The sequence below is a fragment of the Neovison vison genome, chromosome 9 (genome assembly GCF_020171115.1).
Source record: "Neovison vison isolate M4711 chromosome 9, ASM_NN_V1, whole genome shotgun sequence".
In the NCBI taxonomy this organism is placed as follows: domain Eukaryota; kingdom Metazoa; phylum Chordata; class Mammalia; order Carnivora; family Mustelidae; genus Neogale; species Neogale vison.
In genome coordinates, this window is record NC_058099.1 from 53,376,808 (window position 1) to 53,402,220 (window position 25,413).

Below are 25,413 nucleotides of genomic sequence, written 5' to 3' on the forward strand. Positions count from 1 at the left end.
CATGCCCAGTTTGGAACTGAAGTGGTCTCACATCGAATGGTCACAGACTGAATACGAGGTCTGTGAGAATGTGGGCATGTTGTCTTTGGAAATTACCAGAAGGGGATATTCCATGGACTCCGCCTTCGTGAGTGTGAAGGTAACAACTCTAAAACGTGAAGTGTCAGGCTAAAACTTGGGCTGCTGGTTGGTGCCTTTCAATTATTTTCTTAGGAAGAAAACCAGAATAACCACGGAAATTTCAAATTGCAGGATTACCCCATTATTTTAGAGATTCTACACCTAACATTTTCTTGTCCATCCACCCTTTATCTAGCTTCATTAGCTCGTAGATAAGGTATTTTAAACCCATTTTTTGTTTTTAAATCTGGTCATTAAGTCTGGAAGTTTGACTTTACAGCAAGATATATCCAACCTAGTGAACTCAGGCAAAAGTCTGCTTTGGAAAAGAAAGCTTGTATGCAAGACCTTCTATGAGGTCTCCAGAGCAAATTTCAGCCCCCAGATGGCTTTCTTAGTATGGCACCAGGATCACTTCTTGTGGCATTAGTGGATGAGGAAAATCAAGGACAAACTTATCTCAAGAGTCACCCAAGTTAAAATTAAGAGCGCACATATCAATCTAGGCCTCTGAGGGGCACCTGGATGGCTCAGTGGGTTAAGCCTTTGCCTTTGGCTCAGGTCATGATCTCAGGGTACTGGGATGGAGCCCCACATTGGGCTCTCTGCTCAGTGGGGAGCCTGCTTCCCCCGTCTCACTGCTTACTTGTGATCTCTCTCTCTGTCCAATAGATAAATAAAATCTTAAAAAAAAAAAAAACAGGCCTCCAAAATATAAAGAATATTCAGTAATCACTTACAGATTAGTTGTATTTTTATTCCTTGCCATTGGCTTGGATCATGGAGCACAACTTAATGGCTTCTAGAACTGAAGGATCTTTTTAGGAGTCACTATCACAGTAACACTTCAAGGGAATGACAGCTTGAAAAGCTTTCCACCAACTAACAATGGTGAATGAGCCTTGGGGACTCCACTCCTCAATCTCATGAAAGAGGCAGTGATATCAGCTTCTGGAAAAAATGGCCATCTAAGTTCAGTCTCCATTGCAATGATACACTGTATCATTACAATTGGTTACATCACATCATTACATCATTACATTACAATGATATATTCAAATCACCCTCAGAACCTTGTGCACCCCAGTTGTACCATATCCGCATTTGGTATTGATCTTTCCAGTGGATATGGACTTTTTCACCCCAGATCTGTGGGTGCTTTATTGTTTCTGAAACATCAGACAACTAAATATGCCCTATAATTTCCCAGCAGATCGTTTGTACCAAAAGATATCTGCCTGAACAGTATTTAAATGATGCTTTGGTCATCTACAGAAAGCATCATATGCTTATGTCTAGAGTTTGGGGCCACACACCATTCACCTGGCCAGGTAGAAAGAACATACGTAGCGTGACATGGAACCTTTTGTCTACTTCGGCTGCATGCGCACCGCGATCCTGCCCGTGAGTGTGCAAGCCTTCATCAAACACGGCCCTGAGCCTTCAGAAACAGCTCTGCCCAGAGCACAGATGCCACTGTATACCAGAGCATATTGGCTGCTTGACCAGAAGCAGGGGAAGAGAAAGCACTTTCCCCTGCATTGTTAGCCCTGGTTTGAAGCGCGCACCTTCCCGGGGCTGATTGCTCTCACCAGCCTGCCTCAGACCATTCCTTTTCCCACATCGGATTCTGTCAACTCAGTGGTGGTAAAATGCTAAGTAATTGCACGTGCAAGAGCCCTGCAGGGAATATAACTTCCGGCATATGGTGGCTACAGGTGTACAATGGGCTGCCTTTTCACAATGCAAGGTTGTGCAGGAGGAGCCTTGGCATTGTGGGCAAAGTGTAAATGGAAGCTTAGCAGGAAGTTCCCTCTCCAACACGTTTCCACGGCAGACCCATTCTCAGGTCTTAGAGCCTTTGATGAGCAATGGAGGGAATGTTTAAAGCCAAAAAAATAGGAACTTTGAAGCTTTCCATGGTGCGCTTCGTTTCTTGGCATGAAGGTGAAGAAATATAGTAACCCACATTCTTGGCCATCTTAAATGTCTAAGAAAGGGCAAAGTAACAGCTGTCTCTTGTGCTTACACCGGGTTCTCATCTGATGACTTCTTTTTCACACTAACCAAGGACACTTTTCTTAAAGCAGATTTAGGCTCCCTCCGGGGAAGATAAGGCCGGGACTTGAGAGCCCTAAATCGCCTCTGGTTTTCAGCCCTGGAAGTGGGGAACAGGAGATCAGCAAACAGTCTCTGCAGACAAGCACCACTTTTGTTGTTGTTGTTAATGACTTATTTCATGGAGATTCGAAATTCTCCACTGTGTGTGTGGATTGATTTTGTGTGGCCATTCATCAGGTCGGCCACTCCCATGGGGCATACATCTATTTCTGTGAAGAGCGGTGGTTTCATCTTTACGGGAAAATTGACCAGAGTTGTTTCAGGTCAACTTGTCTAAGGCATTCCGTGCCCTGAAACTCGTAAGACACCCCAGAGCTACTGTGGGGAGCCCCTGCTGTTGCTTCTCCTTCTCCCCCCTTTCCTCTGAGGCACCATTCAAAGCCAGTTTGGGTTAGAGGGAAGGGGATGAGATGAATAGAACTTCATAAGAAAGAGAAAGTGGTGCTTAAAATTTATGCTGCTTTCTCCAATGACTGAATCATTTATAAAGAAGCAAAAAGGAGAGAAAAAAGAGCTTTACTTTGACTTCCATTGATATTCGTCTAAGAAAAAGTTAAGTTTAAGGAAGATCCATGTAGCTTAGATCTAAAATGGTTTATTATAATTGAAAAAAAACCCTTTATGTTAAAAACAGACTAAAGAACATGAATTGGGGTGTCTAGCTGGCTCAGCCAGAAGAGCATGCAACTCTTGATCTGGGGGTCATGAGTTCAAGCCCCATTTTGGGTAGTTGGGTGTAGAGCCTCCTTAAAAAAACAAACAAACAAAAAACCGAGAGTTTAATCTATTATGACACTAGACTAGATGTTTCTGTCTTAAAAATAATTATTTTTATCTAAAAAGGACATTTTGTTCTTCTTAAGGTCAACCAAGTGTCAGCTACAGTTGGAAAAGACTTCACTCTGACTCCGTCTAAACTGATTCAGTTTGACCCAGGTATGATTCATGTCTGCAGTTTGTTTCCTGTTTGTGGAAGAACGTGTGGCGATCATGGGGACTTACTTCAGCTACTCTACGAGAGATCAGTTTGGACTTGAGTTTTTGTCCCTCGTATTTCACTTCATCACAAGTGAATATTTATTTAAAATGAGAAGAAAGCTCATAACAAATAAATATAAAATATCAAAGCAAACATCCAAAACACCCAGGAAAGGGTGTCATCTAAAAAACTATTTGAGGACACCTGAGTAACTCAGTTGATTAAATGTCTGACTTTCGTTTTTGGCTCAGGTCATGGTCTCAGGGTTGTGAGATCGACCCCCACATTGGGCTCCACACTGGGCTTGAAGCCAGCTTAAGATTCTCTCTCTCCCTTTCCCCCATTCCCCCTTCTAACCCCCCCCAAAATAAAATAAAAAATTACTTGGAGTCCTAACATAAAGCTGAGCTAATATAATTGCCTCATACTTTGATGGAAATTTTCGGAACATCATATTTGCATGAGGCCATTTCTAAATGATTTCTCTTGGAATAGGTTGAAATGAGGGGATTCCAGGGAAGATTAATTAGATAGCACATATTTTGTTTTAAATCTGTGGAAAATATTTTGCCGGGTGCAAAAGGGAATATAAAATTATGGTGCCTACTCTCGAAGGTGTTCTATCATGTGAGAAATAGAGACATGAAAACAACTCACGGGGCGCCTGGGTGGCTCAGTGGGTTAAGCCGCTGCCTTCGGCTCAGGTCATGATCTCAGGGTCCATGGGATCGAGTCCCGCATCGGGCTCTCTGCTCAGCGGGGAGCCTGCTTCCTCCTCTCTCTCTCTCTCTGCCTGCCTCTCTGCCTACTTGTGATGTCTCTCTGTCAAATAAATTTAAAAAAAGAACTTAAAAAAAAAAAAAAAGAAAGAGAAAACAACTCACTAAGAATACAGTGGGACCCAAAAGATGAGCCATTGTTCTAAGAGGAATCCTGGAAGACTTCCCAGAGGAGAGGTATTCTGAGCAAGTAGAAGGAGGAGGAGGAGGGGACATCAGGGTAAAGGACCAACATGCTTTTGGGAGACTGTGCCTGATGAACCGTTCCTGGAGCCACACCTTCCTTCCCTGGTTTCTGTTGAAGGTGCAAGTAGCTCTCCTTCATGGCACACATGGTTCTCTCTTTCCCTCTGGTCTGGGATGGACCTGGATCCCTTGTCTGTGGACAAATAGAAAAGGACTTACAAAGCAGCTGAGGCCGGTTGCTTTGTGCTCTCCCATAGGGGAGGTGTTCTGCACTCTGAGAACATTCCACCAAGTCGCAATTCTTGCCGTTATCGGTCATTGACCCATGATGATTCAAAACAAAGTGGCCCAAGTATTATCACCATTCCAAAATAACAACCTTCGTAGCAAACATAGAAAAGAAATGCCTTTCTGCCCTTCACCACAAGTAGCATGATGCTTTGTGACTAGTTTAGTTTGCGAAGGCTGCCCTCACAAAATATCACAAACCCGGTAGCTTAAAAAGAGAACTGTATTTTCTCACAGTTCTGGAGGCCACAAGCTCAAGATCCAGGGATCAGCAGCACCGAATCCTTCCCAGGGGAGGTGACAGAGAATCTGTTCCATGCCCGTCTTCCACGCTTTGGTGATTTGCTGCAATCTCTGGCATTCCTTGGCTTCTGCTGTATCTACAGCAGTCTTGCCCTTGTCCCCACATGGCTTTCTTGTGTGTGGGTTTGTGTCCAAATTTTCCCCTTTTATAAGGACACCAATCATAATGGATTAGAGACCCACTCTATTATGATTTCATCTTAACCAGTTACTTCTATAGTGACCTTATTTATAAGGTCATGTTCTGAAGTATGAAGAATTAGGATTTCGATGTAAAGATTTTGAGTACCCAACTCAACCTGTAACAATGAACCTTAAATTTGACACGAAACTACCCAAATATTATGACTGGCCTCCTTCCTGTGATATTTCCATTTCTGACTCGTGTTAAGTTTCTTCTTCAAGTGACCTGCTTTGTAGGAGAGCTGTTCCCATAATGTATTCAACGTTTACCCACAGATTGCTGCAGGCAACACAAGAGTGTTCTGGTCAACCTGAAGATGAAAGATTTGGGTGCTTTTGCATTGTGTGAGCCCCCTTTGTACTTCATGTTAAGGCAGTTCAAACCTTTCCACTTTGGAGAGAGCCAAGAGTCTTTGCCATATGTCCTCTTTATTATTGGAGGCCTGTCTGTCCCAGGGACTCCAGTGATTTGGGCTTTCAGTAGATTTCAAGCAGCCCGCCAGGTGCTCCATTTGGATTGATAGCAACTAGAAAGTATCACAGTCAGAGGAGGCTCTGAAATTGACTTCTAGGAGGTCCCACTGGATAAGATAAAGACCGATCTGTCTACAAGAGTTTACATGCTGTTTTGAGTAGATGCTGATGACTTCTGGAGGCTCTCACTGGTCATCTTAAGACATCTTAAGAAAAAAAAATCCTGTAAGTTAAAAAGAAACCATACCTCCTTGCTCATTGTTTTAGGAATGAACTAGCCAGAATGGTTTCATAGACTGAAGTCTTAATTTCGGGTATTTTAAAGTTCCCTATGTTCACAGGTTCTGTCAACGTTTATTCACTCCCATGTTGTTAAGCCTTACCTCTTCTGGGTCTGGTGTCCCCACCCCCACTGCTTTTGCCCAGAGCAATCTGCTTCTTCAAAAACGTAGCCTCCGCAATGGGTGAAGAAACAGAGTGAGAAATTAAAAATTGTGGGATATTATAAGGTTTGAGAACTTTGGGGAGGGTGCCGGAGAGAAACACATGACTTTTCAGTCTAGTGAGCTATGCCTCGCTGCCGTTGTACCGAACCCCAAACGGAACCTGCCTACTTTGCATTCAGCTATTGTGACTGATTGATTCGAAATGTAAATATTCTTAAGAAAATGATTGTTTTCCTTTTCAGTATGTGTTCTTGAAAGGTCGCTGCTTTCTTAATTGAGACTAAATCATTCCTAAGAGTCAAAATGTTTTCCAAAGGAACAGATCTCTGACATGGCATTTACTAAAAAGCACTGAGGAAACAGCTATCAGTAGTGAAGTCTGCTTTGCAGGAAAATATCCAGGAATTGACCTACTCTAAAGTGGGCTGTGTCTGCGTAAGGTGACACCTTTTCTTCAGCACCTTTTGTTTTATGGGAACAGGAGGCCAGTTCAAGGCTTCTGAAATTGTTTATAATCTCAGTGATTTAACAACTACTTTACACCTTGAAAATGGGAGAGGAAGGAGAAAGAAAAACTCAGAAAGTTCTTAATGTCAATCTCATTAACCTATGCTCACCTGGTAAGCATGGAAACAAAAGTGGAATGTAAGCCAACCGATCAGAAAGTACTTAAATGAAATTTGGAAGAGATTTGCTCTAACCATCTGGTTCTACTCCATAAGGTCTTATTTTGGGGGGGGTTGGGAGAGAGAAGGTTTACTGTAATATTTTTTAAAACGACCCTTAATAATAAGAGGGCAATTGGTTGGGACTTGGATTTCTTTTTTTTTTTTTTAATTTTTATTTATTTATTTATTTATTTATTGGTATTGGAGTTTTATTTGAATAATGTTTAACTTTGGGGGCTTTGAGAGTCAAAACAGTTCTCTGAGACTTCTTCACAGTCTGGTCTCTTATGCCTTCCTGCCTGGTTTATTACAACAGCTGCCTATGTGGTCTCCCCACTTCTAGCCTCTTTGCCCATCTTCCCAGGTCCCTAAGTCTTCCTGTGTCAAACACTGAGATTGATTTTTCTAAGACCGCCATTTTCAAGAGTCTTCCTTGTTGCCTTTAAGGTCTGAATCCAGCCACCTGGTGTCCAGGGCTCTTTGCAGCCTGGCCACAAACTGCCTTTGCTTTTTTCCATCTCCTGTTCCCTGGTGTGAGGTCTGTTCCAGCCTGTGCACCCGCTCAGCCTTCCCTGTTCAAGGCCTTTGCTCCTCTACCTTCCTGCCTTTGCATGTGCTGTCTTCCCACTCCCTCCCTCCAAAGCCTCTGAACTCTGAGGCCCACATATTCACCATCTAGTCTGCACCTTTGGCAGGAAATCATGCATAGCCTTGCATAGTGGCTTTTTCTGGTATTTACATCTTGTCTCTTCAAAGAAGTTTTAAATTCCTTTATGTCAGGACATGGCATTCTCCATAGCATCTAAAGCAAAGGTAAGTATGAAATAGATACAAAATGTATATTTTGATCCATCCACCCAGGAGGTAGGAATTATATGGCAGTTTATGTTAAATGTTTCAACTTCTGTTTTTGCAAGGACTAGGAAAGTAATTGATTTATGGATTCAGTTGATACTGAAAGCTTAACAAACCGGTTGTCAGCCTGTTGTTGTTGTTGTTCTTTTTAATAAAATTATTTCAGCTACACTTTATTTTTTTTCCCCCTCTAAGTGCAGCCAGGAGTAGGATAAGGGAACGGTTTCATCCTTCCAATGGATTCTGCAGGGGATTGAGGAAATGTTGATTAGATCATGAAATCTGTATGTGACACATCTTCAAAAAGGAGACTGTCATATAGATGGCACGATCGAGAGGCATAAATCGGCAGCAAACAATGTGCAGAGAGAAAGGAATCCAGATTTTCAGAGGGAAGGCTAGGAAAAAAAAAAAAAATATATATATATATATATATATATATATATATATATATATATATGGGACCACTTCTACAGATGGGCTTCTGGGAATAAAAGCCCTCTAAGAACCAGTGAGTAAATGCCAGGGAGTAAATTTTCCAAAAACAGTCCTAGAAAGCTAAACCATACATTTGTTATCTTTTTTCCCCCTTGAACTTAAACCTTCTTCTCCACTAAACTGTACTTTTTTTTTTTCTTCCATCACGTTCCCTTCTAAATAAACTAAGGGAGATATCCTGTAATCCGCATCACAGAAATGGGTCAGGATCAGACAATATCACACGTTTCTCCCAGTTTTAATATTTTGTGTTTCTGGGGTTGCTTTGTGCCCCATCTTTGTGGTGACAGAAGGGCTGGGGCTGTGTTTGTAACATCAAAACCAAGCTTGACTGTAACTCCATGAGCAGAGGCAGACAGAAAGGGGGGGGTGGGAAATGGGCCCAGTCTATTTTTAAAAGCCCCCAACCCATAAATTCTCTTGAGAAAGGTATCAAATACTGAGTATGACATCATTAGAAAAAGCATTTGTGGGCTAGAAGGCTCTCAGGAAGTGGAGCCGCCGGTGGAGGCAGCTGTCTTTGGAAATCAATCACTTCAAGGGTTCCATGAATAGCATGAAGTACCCTCCGATAATCAGTTTTAACTGTCGGTACCAACCTCTTAAGATTTTTGGAACTATTAAGATTTTAAGATTGTGGTACTTGTTTATTCTTAAGGAGAGAAGGGGACCGGTTGTGGGGGGTGGTAGGGCAGGGCAGCATAAGTCTTGGATCTCATCTCCTAACCTTTCTTTTTCTTTCTTTCTTTCTCTTTTTTTTTCTTTCTTTCTTTCTTTCTTTCTTTCTTTCTTTCTTTTTTGTTCATCTCTTGCATAATGCAGCTTACTTTTTTGTTACAGTGTTTGCATTGAAACGGAATCATCATTGTCCAGGAACAAATGTGGTCTTTTAATATTATTTGGGAGAACAGCGGGACTCAAGCGAGTTGCTAACAGTACAATGGCTCACTCGGGCTCCTGCCGCCTAGCTGTAGACATGTTAATTAATATATTTCTCTGACACCTAGGTGATTGAAATAGCAATTAAAGAGTAATTAAAATGTTTACTTCTTGTAGGAATGTCAACGAAGATGTGGAATATAGCAATTACCTATGACGGATTAGAGGAAGACGATGAGGCCTTTGAAGTGATTCTGAACTCCCCCGTGAATGCGGTTCTTGGCACAAAGACAAAAGCTGCAGTGAAAATTTTGGACTCAAAAGGAGGTATTCTTTGATCCTCATCTTGAAATCAGGAACTGTCCTGGCGCTCTAGCTGCTTGCTTTCAACAGCCAATGTGCTTGATAACGCCTTCAAATCAAAATGCTTAATTTCTTGTCAAGAAAGCAACCTCGGTCATGCTGAAGGCCCTTTATTCTGCTTTCTGCTTCATGTGGTTTTCCTCCTGCTAAGAACTAGCGTTTGAGAAAAGCAACAAGTCAGTGGCATGGTTGTTTTTTTTTTCCCCCTACCCGTTTGTTGTTCTCACCGAGGGGGAGACAATGTTGGTGAGAATCTATCGACAATTATTTTCCCCCAGAATTTGTAGGGCTGTAATTATCTTCCTCTGTTAAAGAGAGCTCTTAATGCCTCAAATCTGAATCCCCACTGTAGTGTAACCAGGAAAATTCTAAGAGAGGAAGGAGTTGGAGAGAAATTGATGTGAAAGATACATGTGTCCGGGGGCTTCAGGAGCAGCTGGGGAATATTAATGAATAACCTTGGGTTGCAGAACCAAGTAGGTCCTGGACAGTATAAGTAAAAGAACAACCTGTGAACTAAACAAAATAAAAACCGAGCACAGGCCTTGGTGCTCTGATTTTTTTTTTTTTTTTTTTTTTTCTCTGCTGAATACTTTCTACTTAGGTGTCTGGTTAGCATTTGACAAGCATCCAGTTACCACGCATGGACTCAGACCTCTGCTTTTACACCTGTCATGCCCCGCGGTATGTTTCCCTGCCTGAAATCCACTCTCCCCTCTTCTTTCTCCTATAATGAAAATAAACGCTATCCCCTTGCCTTCATGAAGCTCCTATTTCCACAACATCTTTCCCCATCACCTTTATGGCCAAATTGATTTCTTTTTCAGTAGAACTTTCTGGTCTCAGTAAGTACATAAAATATGTGAAATACTTACTTTACACATGAAGTACACAAGAGCCATGGGAGGGTGAGGGTCGGGGGTTTAGATTTTTGTCGTATGAATTGGAAGTGTTTCCAATAGAAATAGTTCCATTAAGACTTTCTGGCTCTTTGTTCATTAACAGTCGAATGCTAATTTTTTGTAACTGTGACTTGATTTCGCTTCTTCAGACAATCCCAGTGCCTACCTCTAGGAGACCCGGGAAAGGCTGAGCCTTTGCAGTGTTTACGAACTGACAATTGATCAGTGAAGAAGCCTGAGGAATGCTATAATATGAAGGGATTTGAGGCAGTTTCCCCAGTACAGGGTCTGATTGTAAAATTATGACAGTGGTTTCCATTTGTCGTTTGTGAAATCAGTTTCATAACTTCATAATCACCCGGCAGAGGTGCAGAAGGGCGCAGCTCTCCTGCATGGCCGCGAAGGAAGAGGCAACATCTGGGGAGAAACCATCCATCTCAGTTTAAGGCCCTCGCTGCTGCAGGGGCTGTGTTGATGCGATCACTTGCCTATTGGTGTACAATGAACTGACCTGCCATCATTCATGCCCCCAGGACAGTGCCAGCCTTCATATTCCTTCAGCCCCAACAAGCACAGCGCACGGGAGAAGAACATTTGGCACCCGCTGTCCCCAGGGTCTTCCTCACCCACCACTTCTGGTTCCTTTCATCTGGAAAGACGACCCCTTCCAACCTCCAAGCGTCCGGCAGTCACTAGGGGAGACATCCAACAGGGTTTTCAGTCTCCAGATCTTTCTCGTATGAAGCTTAGGACCCGGGGGAATGGCAAAACGGTAAGGACGGGGAACTTCTGGGATCGGAGGTATGAAGGACATTGTAAAAGAATAAAAAAATATATTAATAAGTGTTCTAAGACACTGATGAAGCTGATTCGCATAGTGAATGGGAACCACGGTTCCTTGCACAAGCACGTGATACCCGCCCCCCCCTTTTATTAAAGATTTTATTTTTGAGTAATCTCTACACCCATCATGGGGCTCGAACCCAGGACCCCGAGGTCAAGAGTCTGAGGCTCCACCGACTCAGCCAGCCAGGTGCCCCCATGCAGTGCCTTTTGGATACAGATATCATAACGCTGCCCACTTCCTTAACTTATACTAATTGAAGGGATGAATGTACTGACTCATCCATCTGATATCTGCTTTGGTGCCTTTGTGGTCAAAACAGACAGGGGATAACCAGTGACCCTAGAACAGAATGAGATTAAGTGATCTACTTGGGTGTGGAAACCATGGCTTTGACCTTATTGACACAGGATTCTAATTAGGCACATTCTCATGAGTGGATGTGTGTGTGTGAGTGTGTGTGTGTGTGTGTGTGTGTGTAAGTTTTCTTGGACCTCGGTGTACTATAAATATGCCAGGAAAATAAGGATGTCTTTTCTCCATAACAAACTATGAGTGTATGAATCAATACTGGTAAGTTGGGATTAAGTCTAATGATTTTAAAAATTCTCATGATTTTGGCATGGAAAGTCTTAAGCAACACATGTTCTACCATTTTTTTCGACACTAATAAGGTCTAACTGAAAGGGTTTCACCCTGATGCTGGTTATTATCTCAGCCAATTTTGTTCCTGTTTTGTACTGTCTTGATTTCAGGTCCTTCCATCCTCTGTTTATAGAAATGGAACCGACATCATCTATAATGTAAGCATAGTCTGAGAGAATTCCTAAATATCTTGTATTTATGAATGCAAAATATTTAGTGAAACTATTTTTAAAAAATTTCTTCTGTATTTATGCGTTTCTCTTAAGAGCTTGTTTTGACATTTGCTTTCAAGGCTTGGGTGGTGAGGAAAAACAAAACAAAACAAAACCTTTTATCTTTCCACATTAACGCAATTTTTTCATTGCTTATTTTTCCAACAGACATTTTTATTTTTTCTCTGGGTGTTTGCTTTCTCTTTATTATGGTTTTCTGGTTTCCTCCAGTATCACGGAATGGTTTCCCTGCCTCTGGAGGAAGACGGTTCCCCATCCCACAAAAGCAAGGCCAAAGTCTCGATTATGAGCCAGACACAAAAGACAAGCAAATTGGCAGATAAGGTGGAATCCACAACCGACTCACACTTCCCCAGACAGGTAGGAAAATCTTCTTACTTCTTATTCATCCTACAACAGGCTGTTTGGCTGGGCTATGAACCAGGCTTCAGGCTTGGGATCACTCACTGAACACAAATGCTACCTAACAAACGAAGACCTGAAAGGGGGGAGTGTGTGATTAGCTCACATGAAGTCCAATCTATATTACCTTGCTAGGACCCGCTGCCCTCATTTCCAAAGAACTGCACGCTGGAATTAAGGGGACTTTTGCACTTTCAAGAAAACCTCCAAGAGCTGTACGAGTGCGATGGAATTGCCTGGAAAGCTTGGAGCCCCCGTACCAAGGTGGGACACAGGACGGGCCGCGAAGGCAGTCTGCTTGCATTATGCTCTGTGATAAGCTGGTAGACAGGAAAGGATCTGAGAGCTCAGGCTACATCCTCCTGCCCTCGCTCTGCTTTGAAGGTGAAGAGGAAAATACGGCCCAAGGGGTGTTTCACAAATCACAAAACACGTTCATTAACTGATACAATTAAAGCAGGTGTTTACTCATTTTCTTTAATCATCAGAATGTCAAAAGTGTAAAATCGAAACAGTGCTGACTTCAGTAGTGTTTTCTGTAAAACGCCATGGCATCCCTCAAGGTGGAGAATTGGGATAAGGGCTGAGGTCATTTCTGGTGACAGAACTGCTCTAGTCAAGTTCAGGGACCGTGGGACTCTGTGCAGAGGAGACTCTAGAGGGTAAAGACCATGATGTGAACATGGACAATGTTTTTCAGGTGGTGGAAGGTAAATCCTGCCCAGCTGGGTGGTATCGTCACTCGGGGTACTGCCACTGCCTGGTCACAGAGCGGAAAGGCACCTGGAACTCAGCCGCCCGAGCTTGCAAGGAACAGTAAGAAACCCTCTTTCACATTAAGTAATGTTTTCTTTCATACTCTTTCTATTTTCTCATGCAATTGCAGGGTTGCTGCGTTCTTTGGAGCGTTGAGTGTCCAATAACTACTTGGTTTTGTTTTAGGAAACCCAGGAGAGCTCTGTAGTTCAGAATGGATTCGAGATTGACCTTGATAATGTGTAGTAACCTATCTCTCTATGTGAAAACTGTGATTGCAGAAATTCTATATTCTAGCCTCTTTTGGTCTTTTGGAGAAAGTCAGAGGAATTTTTCTGGGTGGGCAGCCTTGTAAGTTCTATCTTTAAAAAAAAAAAAAAAAAAAAAACTAAATACGGATTCCTGTCCACTGATTTGGAAAATACATAGCAATAAAAGGTCTTATAGTATCAGACTTATGACAATGCCAGAGACAGTGATGATTATGAAACCAGACAAGTCGGACAAAGTGTCGGAGGGTCATGGAACACTTAGTGAAGGATGACTTGTGGTCAGATCATGACAACAAAATTTATCTAGCCCAGAAGGACTTTAAAAATGCATACATACCTATCCCTGCCCCCCCCTTTTTTGCCCACCTGGATATTATCCAGAACAGTGCAATTAGACTAATATTCCCCATGGCTGGAAATGGAGACTAGAGAGAAGTCCCTGGTGAAGGGCAGTCAGACCTTGCACTTCATCAAATTCCAGCAGTTCTGCTTATCTAAAAACACTGTTAAGAAATCGAAAGGGTGAATCACAGTTGGCAAAGCTTATCTCCAATCATCCAGCTGATCTCGGTCTCAAACCCAGAAAATACCAACAATTCCTAGCAACCAGAACAAAAAGAAAACCTGATGAAAAAATAGCCAATGACTTGGAGACTTCATAAGGAAAGATATATAATTGGTTGATAAGTGCATGAAAAGATGCATCCGCATTAGACATCAGGGAAGTGCAAATGAAAACCACAGTGAAATACCTCTTCCCACCCAGGATAAAATCACAAAGACTGACAATACCTAAAGAGTTCTCATATATGCTGTGGCAGTATAAAAGGGTACAACCGCTTTGTAGAGCTGTCTGGGAGTTTTTTAAAGAAGGTTACGTACGTTTATCCTGTGGCTTAACATCCCTACTCCTAGGTATATACCTGAAAGAGATAAATATTTGTGCTAAAGGGGTAGCTCAGTTGGAGGAGCATGTGATTCTCGATCTTGGGGCCATGAGTTCAAGCCCCACAACGGGTGTAGAGATTACTCAAATAAATAAAAGTTAAAAAAATATGCTAGAAAAAGACTTTCACAAGAATTTAATAACAACTTAAAAAAAAAGAATAATAATAGTTTGGGTATGGGGTACCTGAGTGGCTCAGTGGATTAAGCAACTCCCTTCAGCTCAGGTCATGATTCCAGGGTCCTGGTATGGCACCCTGCTTCGGGCTCCCTGCTCAGTGAGGGGTCTGCTTCTCCCTCTGCCTCCCCCTGCTCATCTCATGCTCTCTCTCTCTCACGCACTCTGTCACATGAATAAATAAAATCTCAAAAAAATAATAATAGTTTAGTTCGTTAGTCTTTTTGTTGTTGATTTATAAGGGTTCTTTATATTTTCTCTATCAACAAGGAAATAGACAAATATTCTTCTTCTGATCATTTTATGAATGATAAAATGGAATGAACTACTAAAACCTCCAACAATGTGAATAAATCTCAAAAACCTGTAGAGAGGAAGCAATCCAACATAAAAAAAATGCATATTGTATGATTTTGTTTACATGAATAGGAATAACTAATTTACTAGTTGGTGATAGAAATAAAAACAAAAACAAAAACAGTTATCCCTGGTAGGGATTGTAGGGTGATTAAAAAGTAGAATGAGGTAAGATTCTAGAGTGATGGAGAGGTTCCATGTCTTGCTCTGGGTGGGTTGTTACGTAGAAATATACAACTGTAAAAATTCATTGAATTGAATATTTAAAATGGATGCATTTTACTGTATCTAAATTATAACTAGATTTTTATTTCTTTTTAAGATTGATTGATTGATTTTAGAGGGAGAGAGGGTGGGCTGGGGAGGAGCAGAGGGAAAGGGAGAGGGAGAGAGAATCTTAAGAGGACACTGTGCTGAGTCCCACTCTGGGCTTGATCCCACAGCCCCAAGATCACCAGCTGAGCCACAACCAAGAGTCAGACACTCAACCGACCGTGCCACCCATGCACCCCATAACCAGATTTTTAGAGAGCTAATTAAATATTTTAAGAGCCTATGCTGTTTTGGTGGCTCAGTCAGTTAAGCATCTGCCTTCAGCTCAGGTCATGATCCCAGGGTCATGGGATCGAGCCCCATGCTCCTTGGGGAGCTTCCTTCTCCCTCCTTCTTTGCCTCTTCCCCTGGCTTATGCCTATTTGCTCTCTCTCTCTCTCTCTCAAAGAAATTTAAAAAAAGAAATCTTTAAAAATATATTTTAGGGGCGCCTGGGTGGCTCAGGGATTAAAGCCTCTGCCTTCGACTCAGGTCATGATCCCAGGGTCCTGGGATCGAGCCTCACATCGGGCTCTCTGCTCAGCAGGGAGCCTGCCTCCTCCTCTCTCTCTCTGCCTGCCTCTCTGCCTACTTGTGATCTGTCAAATAAATAAAAAAATAAATAAATAAAAATAAAAAATATATATATGTATATATATTTTTTAAGTCTTCAAATCAACCCCCCTTTTTCACTGATATATTTCATGTCTTAAGTAAGAGTGCTATAGAGTTTAGTCAGTGACTTTCAGGTTTTTGTTGATGAGTGGGTGTAGTATAAAGTAAGGTAGCTAGATTTTACAAATAATTATTGTCTAAATACATGTCTTCCCATATTGCTGTATATTTAGGGACAATGAAGACATTCATCCACCCAAATAACTGGGTGTCCTACTTTTATTTAAATTGTGTCTGAATGCATTGATAGCCCAAGTAGGAAGAGTGGTATAGATCTTTTTTCTTTCTTGAGGAAAGGGCTCTGTGTGGAATGAAAAGCTCTCTGATTCAGCACAGAGAAGATTGCAACATGTTCCGAGGAGGAGGAGGGTGTGCTTGTGTATACTGACCAAAATGAGGAGGAGTGCAGGAGAGCAATTATGCTCTACCCAAGGTTACCCCGATCAAATTGTTGTGGGATTCGTTGATGAAATACAGGTGAGCAGAGCAACAGAACCCCAAACCTCAAGCTTAAAGGCAGCCTTATTGTTCCTCTTCCAGGGGTCCTCAGAGGACAATGCAGCTAACTCTGTCGGCCTATAATGCAGCTCTAACTGGTTCTTCCTATTATGAGAAGAGTAAAGTCCATGTGTACTGAGCGATATCTTTCCATCCCTTCGTCACTGTTGGCCTCAGGTCACTGAGTATATTTTCTTAGAAGGACTGTCCTTTACTCTGATACTATGATCTCTTGCTTTTTGGTGTCAAAATTCATTTCTTTTGAAGTCGTGGCAATTTGTAATAATACTGGTATCTTCTTGGTGACCAACCTACATTAACCCCCAATATATATTTTATTTTATTGATCCACCTAATTGCAGCTGGGTTTTAATGATGAGTACAAAGAGTACAAAGACTAGTTATGCATCTATTAATTTTCTCATAAATCTAATAATATTATGCAATTCCCTCATCCCAGTAATAAACTTGAGGCTTGAATTAATTTAAAAGTGTAGCTACTTCCTCCTGCATTTGACCTAAGATCTCATCTGTGACTTGGGTTTAAGCACGTTTACACCTTGACTGACCCTTTTACTGTAGCCTGACCTAGTTCTACGTGCCTCCTTGCCAATAACGCCTTCCTTTTATATTACACAGTACAGTTTACAGAATTCCTTCACTTATATTAGCTTATTTGACCCTCCCATCACTTCTGTGAGGGAAGCATGTATAATTATCTACATTCTACAGATAAAACAAGAGATTTGGGGAAGCAAAATCACTCGCTTGCAGACTTCATTTCTATTATACTTCCCAAAATAGTTCCTTAAGGACAGAGGCTATCTCCTCTCAGATGAATCGAGAAGCACACCTATCTTAATTTTGTGTTGAACTAATCTAAAGTAGGTTTCAAAACTTTGTATGAGTACTTTATATTTTTCATAGCAAAGATACAGTGCAATTTTTATTAAATTATGGACCCTAAGTTTCTTTTGGGTTGGAATCAAAGTAATCTTTCAGAGCAAACCTAAGATACAATCAGATTCTCAGTTTATAAATTCATTCATTCAACAAATATTTGTTTGGGCACTTACTGTACTGGAAATGTCTAGGCCAGACTGCATCTCAAAGTATTATCCCCCGTATTGGCCCCACAGCCCAGTAACTAAATCATTCTTCATTCATCAAAGAACTTCAGAGAAATTGACACTGTCTCTGTCCAGATACAACTGTCCCATATGGCAAGTCTTTATTAAAGATTTTTAAAATTTATTTGAGACAGAGAGAGTGAAATCGAGAGAGAGCGTGAGCGGGGGGAGGGAGAAGCCGGCTCCCCACTGAGCAGGGAGCCCCATGTGGGGCTTGATCCTAGGACCCCAGGTACATGACCTGAGCTGAACGAAGGCAGACACTTAACCTACTGAGCCACCCAGGCGCCTGTACAGCAAGTCTTTAAACCCTGCATTTTTACATCAGTTAGGTGTCATACAACCCTGATAATTCCTTCCCACATCTCTCTCACAAAGCTCTATTAAGAAGGTGAAAGTCACCTTCTTAAGTGCCTGGGTGGCTCAGTCCCTAAGCCTCTGCCTTGGGCTCAGGTCATGATCTCAGAGTCCTGAGATCAAGCCCCACATCAGGCTCCCTCCTTGGCAGGAAGGCTGCTTCCCCTCTTCCACTCCCCCTGCTTGTGTTCCCTCTCTCGCTGTGTTTCTCTCTGTCAAATAAATAAATAAAATCATAAAAAAAAAATAGGTGAAAGTCAGTGGGGCATCTGGGTGGCTCAGTGGGTTGAGTGTTAGACTTCTTGGTTGCAGCTCAAGTCCTGATTTCAGGATCATGATCTCAGGGTCATGAGATGAGGCCCTGCATCAGGCTCCTGCTCAGTGGGGAGTCTCCTTGAGATTCTTCTTCTCCCTCTGCCCTTCCCCCTGCTCTCTCTCTCTCTCTCCCTCTCTAAAAGTAAATAAATGAAACTTCTAAAAAATGTGAAAGTCCCTAAATTTAAATGGCAGCGTTTAGCTCTTATTGAGTTGATGTCTCTGGACCTAAACCTAAACAATGTGAGTTCCACACTGTGTTTGTTGATTGCATATGTGAACACACAATGGTATTTAGAAATAGTACAAAGAGAAGGATATTTTGTGTTAGAATAACTATTATAAAATCTATTACAGTAGTGATGGAAAATTTCCATCTCGTATTAATTCAAGGGTATTAAAGATCATAATCTAGTAGATCAAACATGGTATTATAAGCAGGTTCAAAAGTAATTTGTTCATATTACTTTGAAGTTATTTTGGTAAACTCTAGTCCCGGGGAATTATTTTAAGCTCTAGAACTGTGATTTCTTTTGAGATATAAAACTAAGAAAAATTTCAGAACGAAAAAAAGTTTTAAGGGCACCTGGGTGGCTCAGTGGGTTAAGCCGCTGCCTTCGGCTCAGGTCATGATCTCAGGGTCCTGGGATCGAGTCCCGCATCGGGCTCTCTGCTCAGCAGGGAGCCTGCTTCCTCCTCTCTCTCTCTGCCTGCCTCTCTGCCCACTTGTAATCTCTCTCTGTCAAATAAATAAATAAAATCTTTAAAAAAAAAAGTTTTAAGGGATAATTTGAGTTTTTCCATCATATTTTAGAAAGAGACTATGTATCTGTCAGTTTTTTCTGTCAGATAAAATTTATAGTTTCAACATTTCTGTCAGAAAAAACTCTTTCAAATTACACTTTATGTTGTTTACCAGATTGGTCCAGAACTTAAAACATCTCTCAAATACCATTTCCAATGGCATTCCAGGATGTGTAAGGGAGGTAAAGATGAATATGCGTTGTATTTTGAAAGGATGAGAATGATTATCCCAAGAACAGTTAATATTAGTTATAGACATTTCAAAAAGTATCTAGCAGTAAGTTAAAAGCAAACTGAAAGGAAAAAGAAAAGATCTCCGTATCCCTTTTGTTCGGTCTTTCTTAAAGAAATACTTTTGGACAATACTCTTCAGTATAATTTTTCTCTAAACCTCAAGACCTCCTCTACCATTAAATGTTTATATTTACCCAATGGGCCTCCCTGCCTCCATGCACCCATTACCTCTCAGGTTCGTTGTGTTTTCTTCTCTACCTTTTTGTCTTAAAAACAGAGATTCTTCACTATATCAGACACCTGAATCTATGATAGCCCTGTATGTTGACAATACTGGAATTAAAATAAAAATCTTAATTAAAAGACATATATCAAAGGAAGAAAAATAGGCATTCTGGAAATTATCCATTCCTTCTATGATACAAAATTTATAGTTTCAACATTCCACAACTTGGGTATTTACCTTCTCATGAATTAATTTTAGGAGATGACTTTAGGTTTTCTAATTAGAATTAATATTAATATTAGTATGTTTTTTATTTGGTATCAGGGATATTATTCAATTCTGGGCTGTGTTTCCTGGAGCTCTCTTCCCTGACAATCCTTTACAGAGGGTCATTTGCAACACCCATGTTTCAAGAACAGCAAATTTTGCTTTCCTCCTTGTTCCTAATCAGATCGCTAACTCAACTCAATCTTTATCTCCAATCTCCTTTCCTCTCCACTGGTGTTTTATTATTTTTCCAACCCAGAGGAGCTAGACTCCTAGATTAGGTATTTCTTGAATTTACATATTGTAATCTCATCTGCTCATTTCCTTAGGCAGTCATTGTACATTTGGTAATTCTATTATTATAAATCATTATCTATAAAACCATTTTGTTTTCCCAAAGCAGTGTCTGGAACCCCTGCTGGCCTGGCCTTAAAGAGTTACCCTGAAATACATCTATACTTAATCAGAACATTTCAAAGAAGTAGATGTTTATTTCTTTAACTAGAAAAATGAAAGTCTGTTTTTATTACTACACTTTGAATGCCTTCAAATTTCAGAGCTGTCCAAAGATTTTTATTTACGTGTTTATTTTATTTTTATATCTCTCTCTATACACATGTATATAGAAAATGTTCACACTATTTTGTATGTATGTGGGCATGAAGGAAAAAGAACATTTTTGTAAAGTAATCAACATACCAGTACCTAAATGTTTCTTTTATAATGAAAGCTGTCCTAAGCACAGCTACCTTCCCATCTTGCTCTTTGGGGATTTTTGCTTCTTGCAGGGACAAAAAAGAACTCAAACTTGTGCTTGTCCAGCACAAATGGATTTTACAAAAGTCTGTTTGCACAGTAGTTTCAAGAATCTTAAAGCAGGAGATGTTAGATATCCTTGAATAAGCCCTGTTACCTCCTAAAGATGAAGGTTGCAGTTACAGCTGTAAAGGCATTAGGGGCAGAGCAGGCTGAGAACTCAGATCTCCTATGCTCTGTTCGTGCTCGATATTGACTGGGGCAGCGCCTCGAACCTTCCCTTGATCTGCATATTACACACCTTTGGCATTTTGAGATCTAAACCCTCAGCCCATTAGAATTACCATATCGGATGTGAGAGGAAGGGAAGAAGTCGTGCTCTAGGATCTGCTGTCACTGTCAGACAGGAGATGACAGTAAACAATGAGGTAAGAGCCAAGTCACAAAACCCAAATCCAGCAGACTGACGACATTCAGAGAAAGGGTGAAGAGACTTAACATGTCTCAGAAGTCCTACAAGTCACCACTGCAGGACAGAACAATAAAGTACTGGTTTGAGTGGGAAAAAATCATTAAGAAATGGATAAATTATGCTCACCATATGTGATCTGGAAAAACAGAGAAATGAACCGGAAGTTTGGAAAGACATTGGCAAAATGAATAAAATATCAATGGATATTAACCAGGCAAAATCATGGTGACTTTGTCTCTTGTTTGAAACTTTCTATAGTAGAAAAAAAAAAAAAAAGGAGAAGATATGGGGTGGAGTAATTGGATGAAAGTGGTCAAAGGCACAAACTTCTGGTTATGAGATAATTAAGTCCTGGGAAGTAACGTCCAGCATGATGAATATAGTTAACACTGCTCTAAGGAATGCTTGGAGGTTCTTGAGAGAGTAAATCCTAAGAGTTGTCATCACAAGGAGAACAACTGTTTTTCTTTTAAAAAAAAAAAAATATATATATATGTATATATATATACACATATATATTTTTGTATATATACATATATTATATATAAATATATATTTTTATATATACATATATTATATATACATATATATTTAAATGAAATGATGGATGCTAACTAAACATATTGTGGTAATCATTTCACAATATAGGTAAGTCATGTCAATATGCTATACCCCTTAAACATAAAAGCAATTCATTTTGGGGCGGGGGAATGTTTATAGATGTTTACAGGAACACGTGCTTTAACTTCTACACCACTTACGAAGTTTTGACAGTGAGACCACGCTCATTTCATTGAGTATGAGCAAAGGTCACAACTACGGGGGTATTTGAGTAAATACACCAAACACAAAATGTAGACCCCAAGTAACTTTATTTGAATAGTTTGGGTTACCTTACTGATCAAGTTAACTGGATATTTGTCAAAATTATGCCCATTTAGAGATAGACTCCCCGTGAAAGGGGTAATATTTTGGCATTAATTTTTATAAGTGGGTAGTTGCTGATTTTTCTAAAACATATTTATAACCTATTGAATTTGTGCTTTAAATCTCAGATAGTAATAAAATAAAAAAATCTCAGATAGTATTTAAAAAAAAAAATCTCACTTTCTTTGATGTTACCAATCCCACCTTACAGATAGTCATTAAAGTTAAAAAAAAAATAGAGTATTCAAATCTTGGAAAGTCCTTTCTATATATATATTTTTTTTTCTATTTTAAACTGGTTTGATTTCTGTTATGAATTTCATATCAACAGGAAAGTTGGGCTACTTGTCACTGATGCTGCCCTTTTTGTTTGTTTCCTTGTAGTCACCTGGGCAGCCTTGTAACTGTTCTCTCCAGGCAACACATGCGATGGCTCTGGGACATCAGTGGAAGAAAGCCCTTTTGGATAGGTAAGTGTTTGTGCTGTTCTAAGGAGGGAGACGAGAACCTCAAGAGGGCATCGCCCTCCCATGGGCCAAATAATTGTGGCTTATAGTAACAATCAAGTGTTAGATGGTTGGACAATCTATTTTTTTCTTTGTTGGAGGGGTGGAGGGTCTGTCTTTCAAAACTCATCTCCGGGCGCCTGAGTGGCTCAGTCGGTTAGGGGTCTGTCTTTGGCTCAGGTCATGATCCCAGGGTCCTGGGATCGAGTCCCACATCGGGCTCCCTGCTCAGTGGGGAATCTGCTTCTCCCTCTGCTCCTCCCTTGCTCATTCTCTCTCTCTAATAAATAAATAACATCTTTTTAAAAAATTTAAAAACCTCATCTTAATTGCATACTACTGTGATTGGTAGACATCTGTCTCAAAGAAATAAGCAATGTGGTTTGATTTTTAGGTAAAAGAATTCAACAAATGCTATATCTTAAAGTAAAAAATTAGAAATAGCTATAAATAGGGGATAGCTAAATAAATTATGGTATAGCCATATGAAGGACTATTTAATATTTAATGTTTTGTAAGGCATTGAATATTAAAGACATGACAAAGTGCTTTATGTTTATTGTTTCATCTAGGACATATATGTTGGAGCATGTTATATATTAAAGATATGATATATTTGTGACAGGATGCTGAGTAAAAAAGCAGAGCCCAGAGCCATATGAAGCATAAAATAATTTAGAATATATTTAGATATTTTATGCATATATGCATATGATATATATACACATATATGCCCATGATATATACATATATAAAAAAGGATGCCAAAGAACTGGAGATGTTTATTCCTATTGACAATTATTGGTGGATCTTAATTTTATCCCTTGTTTTCTGAAGTTTTAGTATCTTCTTCAATTTTAACAACAATACAAATCTCTCAGATTCTATTTTTAGGAGTAGAATTCTGGGGGCACATCCAAGTCAGACTTCTCACCATCTGTCCTAGAAGGTATTGGATTTCAGGGAACAATAGTAAACCCAGTCTTGGCTTCTCAAAATCTCTGTCATACTTAGTACATCTCTAAATTCTGAAATTTTCTGAGAGTATTAAGATAAAGCTAGAGGAGTAGTTTTCTCTGCTTCCATAATGCCTGATTTCAAGGCTCTATTCCCACAGAACGCTTAGGCATAACATCTCCTCCTGATTACTAACCCAAGGAAAAAAATCCAGAAGGAGTCAGTAGTTCATTTTATTCTACCCCAAAATTACTGAGGGAGAATCACGGGAGAAGGTTATTCGCTGCACTGTTTTCATGGTTAAACTTGGTTGGGGGGTGTCAGGTCATGCTCTTACAGGGGACTCTTTTCTCATTGTGTTCTCTTTGTTTCTGCAATGAAGGAAGGTGAGGAGGAGGAATGTTTCTTTAAGAAAAATTACAACAGCTTTGCAACACTAAAGTACAGTTTGTAGAGTAGCTAGTGAGAGTAGAGAGGCAAGTGGAGAAAAGCTGCTTTTTGTTGGAATTACAGCAGACCGAAAAAAACTACGTTCCAGACTAAAAATAACACCTAGTTAAGCTACTTTCAAATATGAAAACCGAGGCATTTACACAGTGAGAAAGAACAACAGTAGACAAGAGTATACCTGTTTCCCCGGGATGGGAGTTCTGTCTGTAGAGTGATGTGAGTAATAATCACTGTTTACCAAACACGTATGTATGTCAGGAACTTCACATGCATTATCTTATTTAATACTTAAAACAGCCCTTGATATACTATTTTTATTGCCATTTCTTAGATGAGGAAACTAAAACTTAGAGTCGTTAAGTAATCTGCCCAAAGATGCTCAACTAGTAAGTGGGGATCAAGGATTTGGATTTGGATCTGATTCCAAAGCCATATGTTGTTGTTTTATTTAAGTTTTAATTTTTTTAAAGATTTTATTTATTTGAGAGAAAGAGAGAGAGAGAGTGAGTGGGGAGGAACAGCAGAGGGAGAGGGAGAAGCAAACTCCCCACTGAGCAGGACTCTGGGATCACGACCTGAGCCGAAGGCAGACACCCAACCGACTAAGCCACCCAGGCACCGCTCAAAGCTGTATGTTCTTACCTGTGTTTTAGGATTCCCAGGCCCTATTCTGTGTTTTAGAACATAGGCCTGTGTTTGTATATGGTTACTGAACTTATAACAATAGACTGATAGGTATTCAAGCATAAATGTAATATTGGCCCATTTTTTGGTTCACATTAGGTTTGAATGACCAAGTGCGTGCTGGCCACTGGGAGTGGATTGGTGGGGAAGCTGTCACCTTCACCAACTGGAGGAAAGGACCCCCTCAACGTATGAAGCCCGGCAAGAACTGTGTTTTGGCGCAAAGACAAGGGAAATGGCAAACACAAGACTGTAGGAAGGGCAAACCTCACAATTACGTGTGCTCCAGGAAAATCTAAATGTAACTGACCTTACAGGTGCCCACTTGGGATTTTTCACCTATTTATTTACAGAATCTGTGCATATTGTTCAATACAAAACAAGTCATGACTGACTTAGTACATTTTTTTTTTATCATAGTATATGAGTGATCTAGTAAAAAAAGGAACATTGAAGAATTGTTCCAGGAGGACTGATCAATGAGCATTTCTTTCAGGAAGAGATACAATCCTTGTGTCTCAGTACCTTTCAAAATAAATACCTAAAGTATTATATGGTATAAGATTTGCTTGTTCCAGAATATTCCCACCCTGTCCTCACTCCATATCTAAGTCCTCAGCAAGCTCATGATCTTTGGATTTTTTTTTTTTTTTGTCCGAAGACCTCAGTTTTTTGTCCCGTTCTGAAATCTGTCCTGGCAGGGGCTTGTACCACTCCAGTCTGAGGAAAGCTAACTTGACCAGCTCATTAAATCGTAGTTGAACAGCAAAGGGTCGCTTTGTCCCTTTGGAATGTGAAACCTAAGATGAGAGTCTTGTGGATAAAAAAGGAGAATTCTTGGGCACTGGGTGGCTCAGTTGGGTGGGCGGCTGCCTTTGGCACAGGTCATGATCCCAGAGTCCCAGAATCGAGTCCCTCATCAGGCTCTGAGCTCTGCAGGGAGTCTGCTTCTCCCTTTGACCTTCTCCCCTCTTGTGCTCTCTCTCACTGTCTCTCAAATAAATAAAATCTTAAAAAAAAAAAAAGAGAGAGAGAGAGAGAGAATTCTCTGTGGTGGAAAAGGAAGGCTTTAGATGGGAGAATCTTGCAGATGGAAGCTCATTTGCAAAGCTCTAGTTCGGTGAGAATTCAGAGACTACATTCACGTCAGGGTCTACCCATCCCTGC

At 40.5% G+C, this 25,413-nt stretch overlaps 1 protein-coding gene across 2 annotated transcripts in view; it reads left to right on the top strand.

Annotated features, from left to right (window-relative positions):
- LOC122917592 (FRAS1-related extracellular matrix protein 1-like) overlaps positions 1 to 25,135 on the top strand; it is a 78,859-nt gene extending 53,724 nt beyond the window's left edge. The window contains exons 11-20 of one of the 2 annotated variants that reach the window (XM_044265636.1): positions 10 to 139; positions 3,105 to 3,177; positions 8,957 to 9,106; positions 10,578 to 10,816; positions 11,644 to 11,691; positions 11,977 to 12,126; positions 12,304 to 12,432; positions 12,869 to 12,984; positions 22,034 to 22,119; positions 24,346 to 25,135. In XM_044265636.1, the coding sequence (XP_044121571.1) occupies positions 10 to 139; positions 3,105 to 3,177; positions 8,957 to 9,106; positions 10,578 to 10,816; positions 11,644 to 11,691; positions 11,977 to 12,126; positions 12,304 to 12,432; positions 12,869 to 12,984; positions 22,034 to 22,119; positions 24,346 to 24,545 (1,321 nt within the window). In that variant the 3' untranslated portion in view covers positions 24,546 to 25,135. The remainder of the gene's footprint in view (positions 1 to 9; positions 140 to 3,104; positions 3,178 to 8,956; positions 9,107 to 10,577; positions 10,817 to 11,643; positions 11,692 to 11,976; positions 12,127 to 12,303; positions 12,433 to 12,868; positions 12,985 to 22,033; positions 22,120 to 24,345) is intronic. The other variant, XM_044265637.1, reaches the window with a different exon arrangement.
- The last annotated feature ends 278 nt before the right edge of the window (positions 25,136 to 25,413 follow it).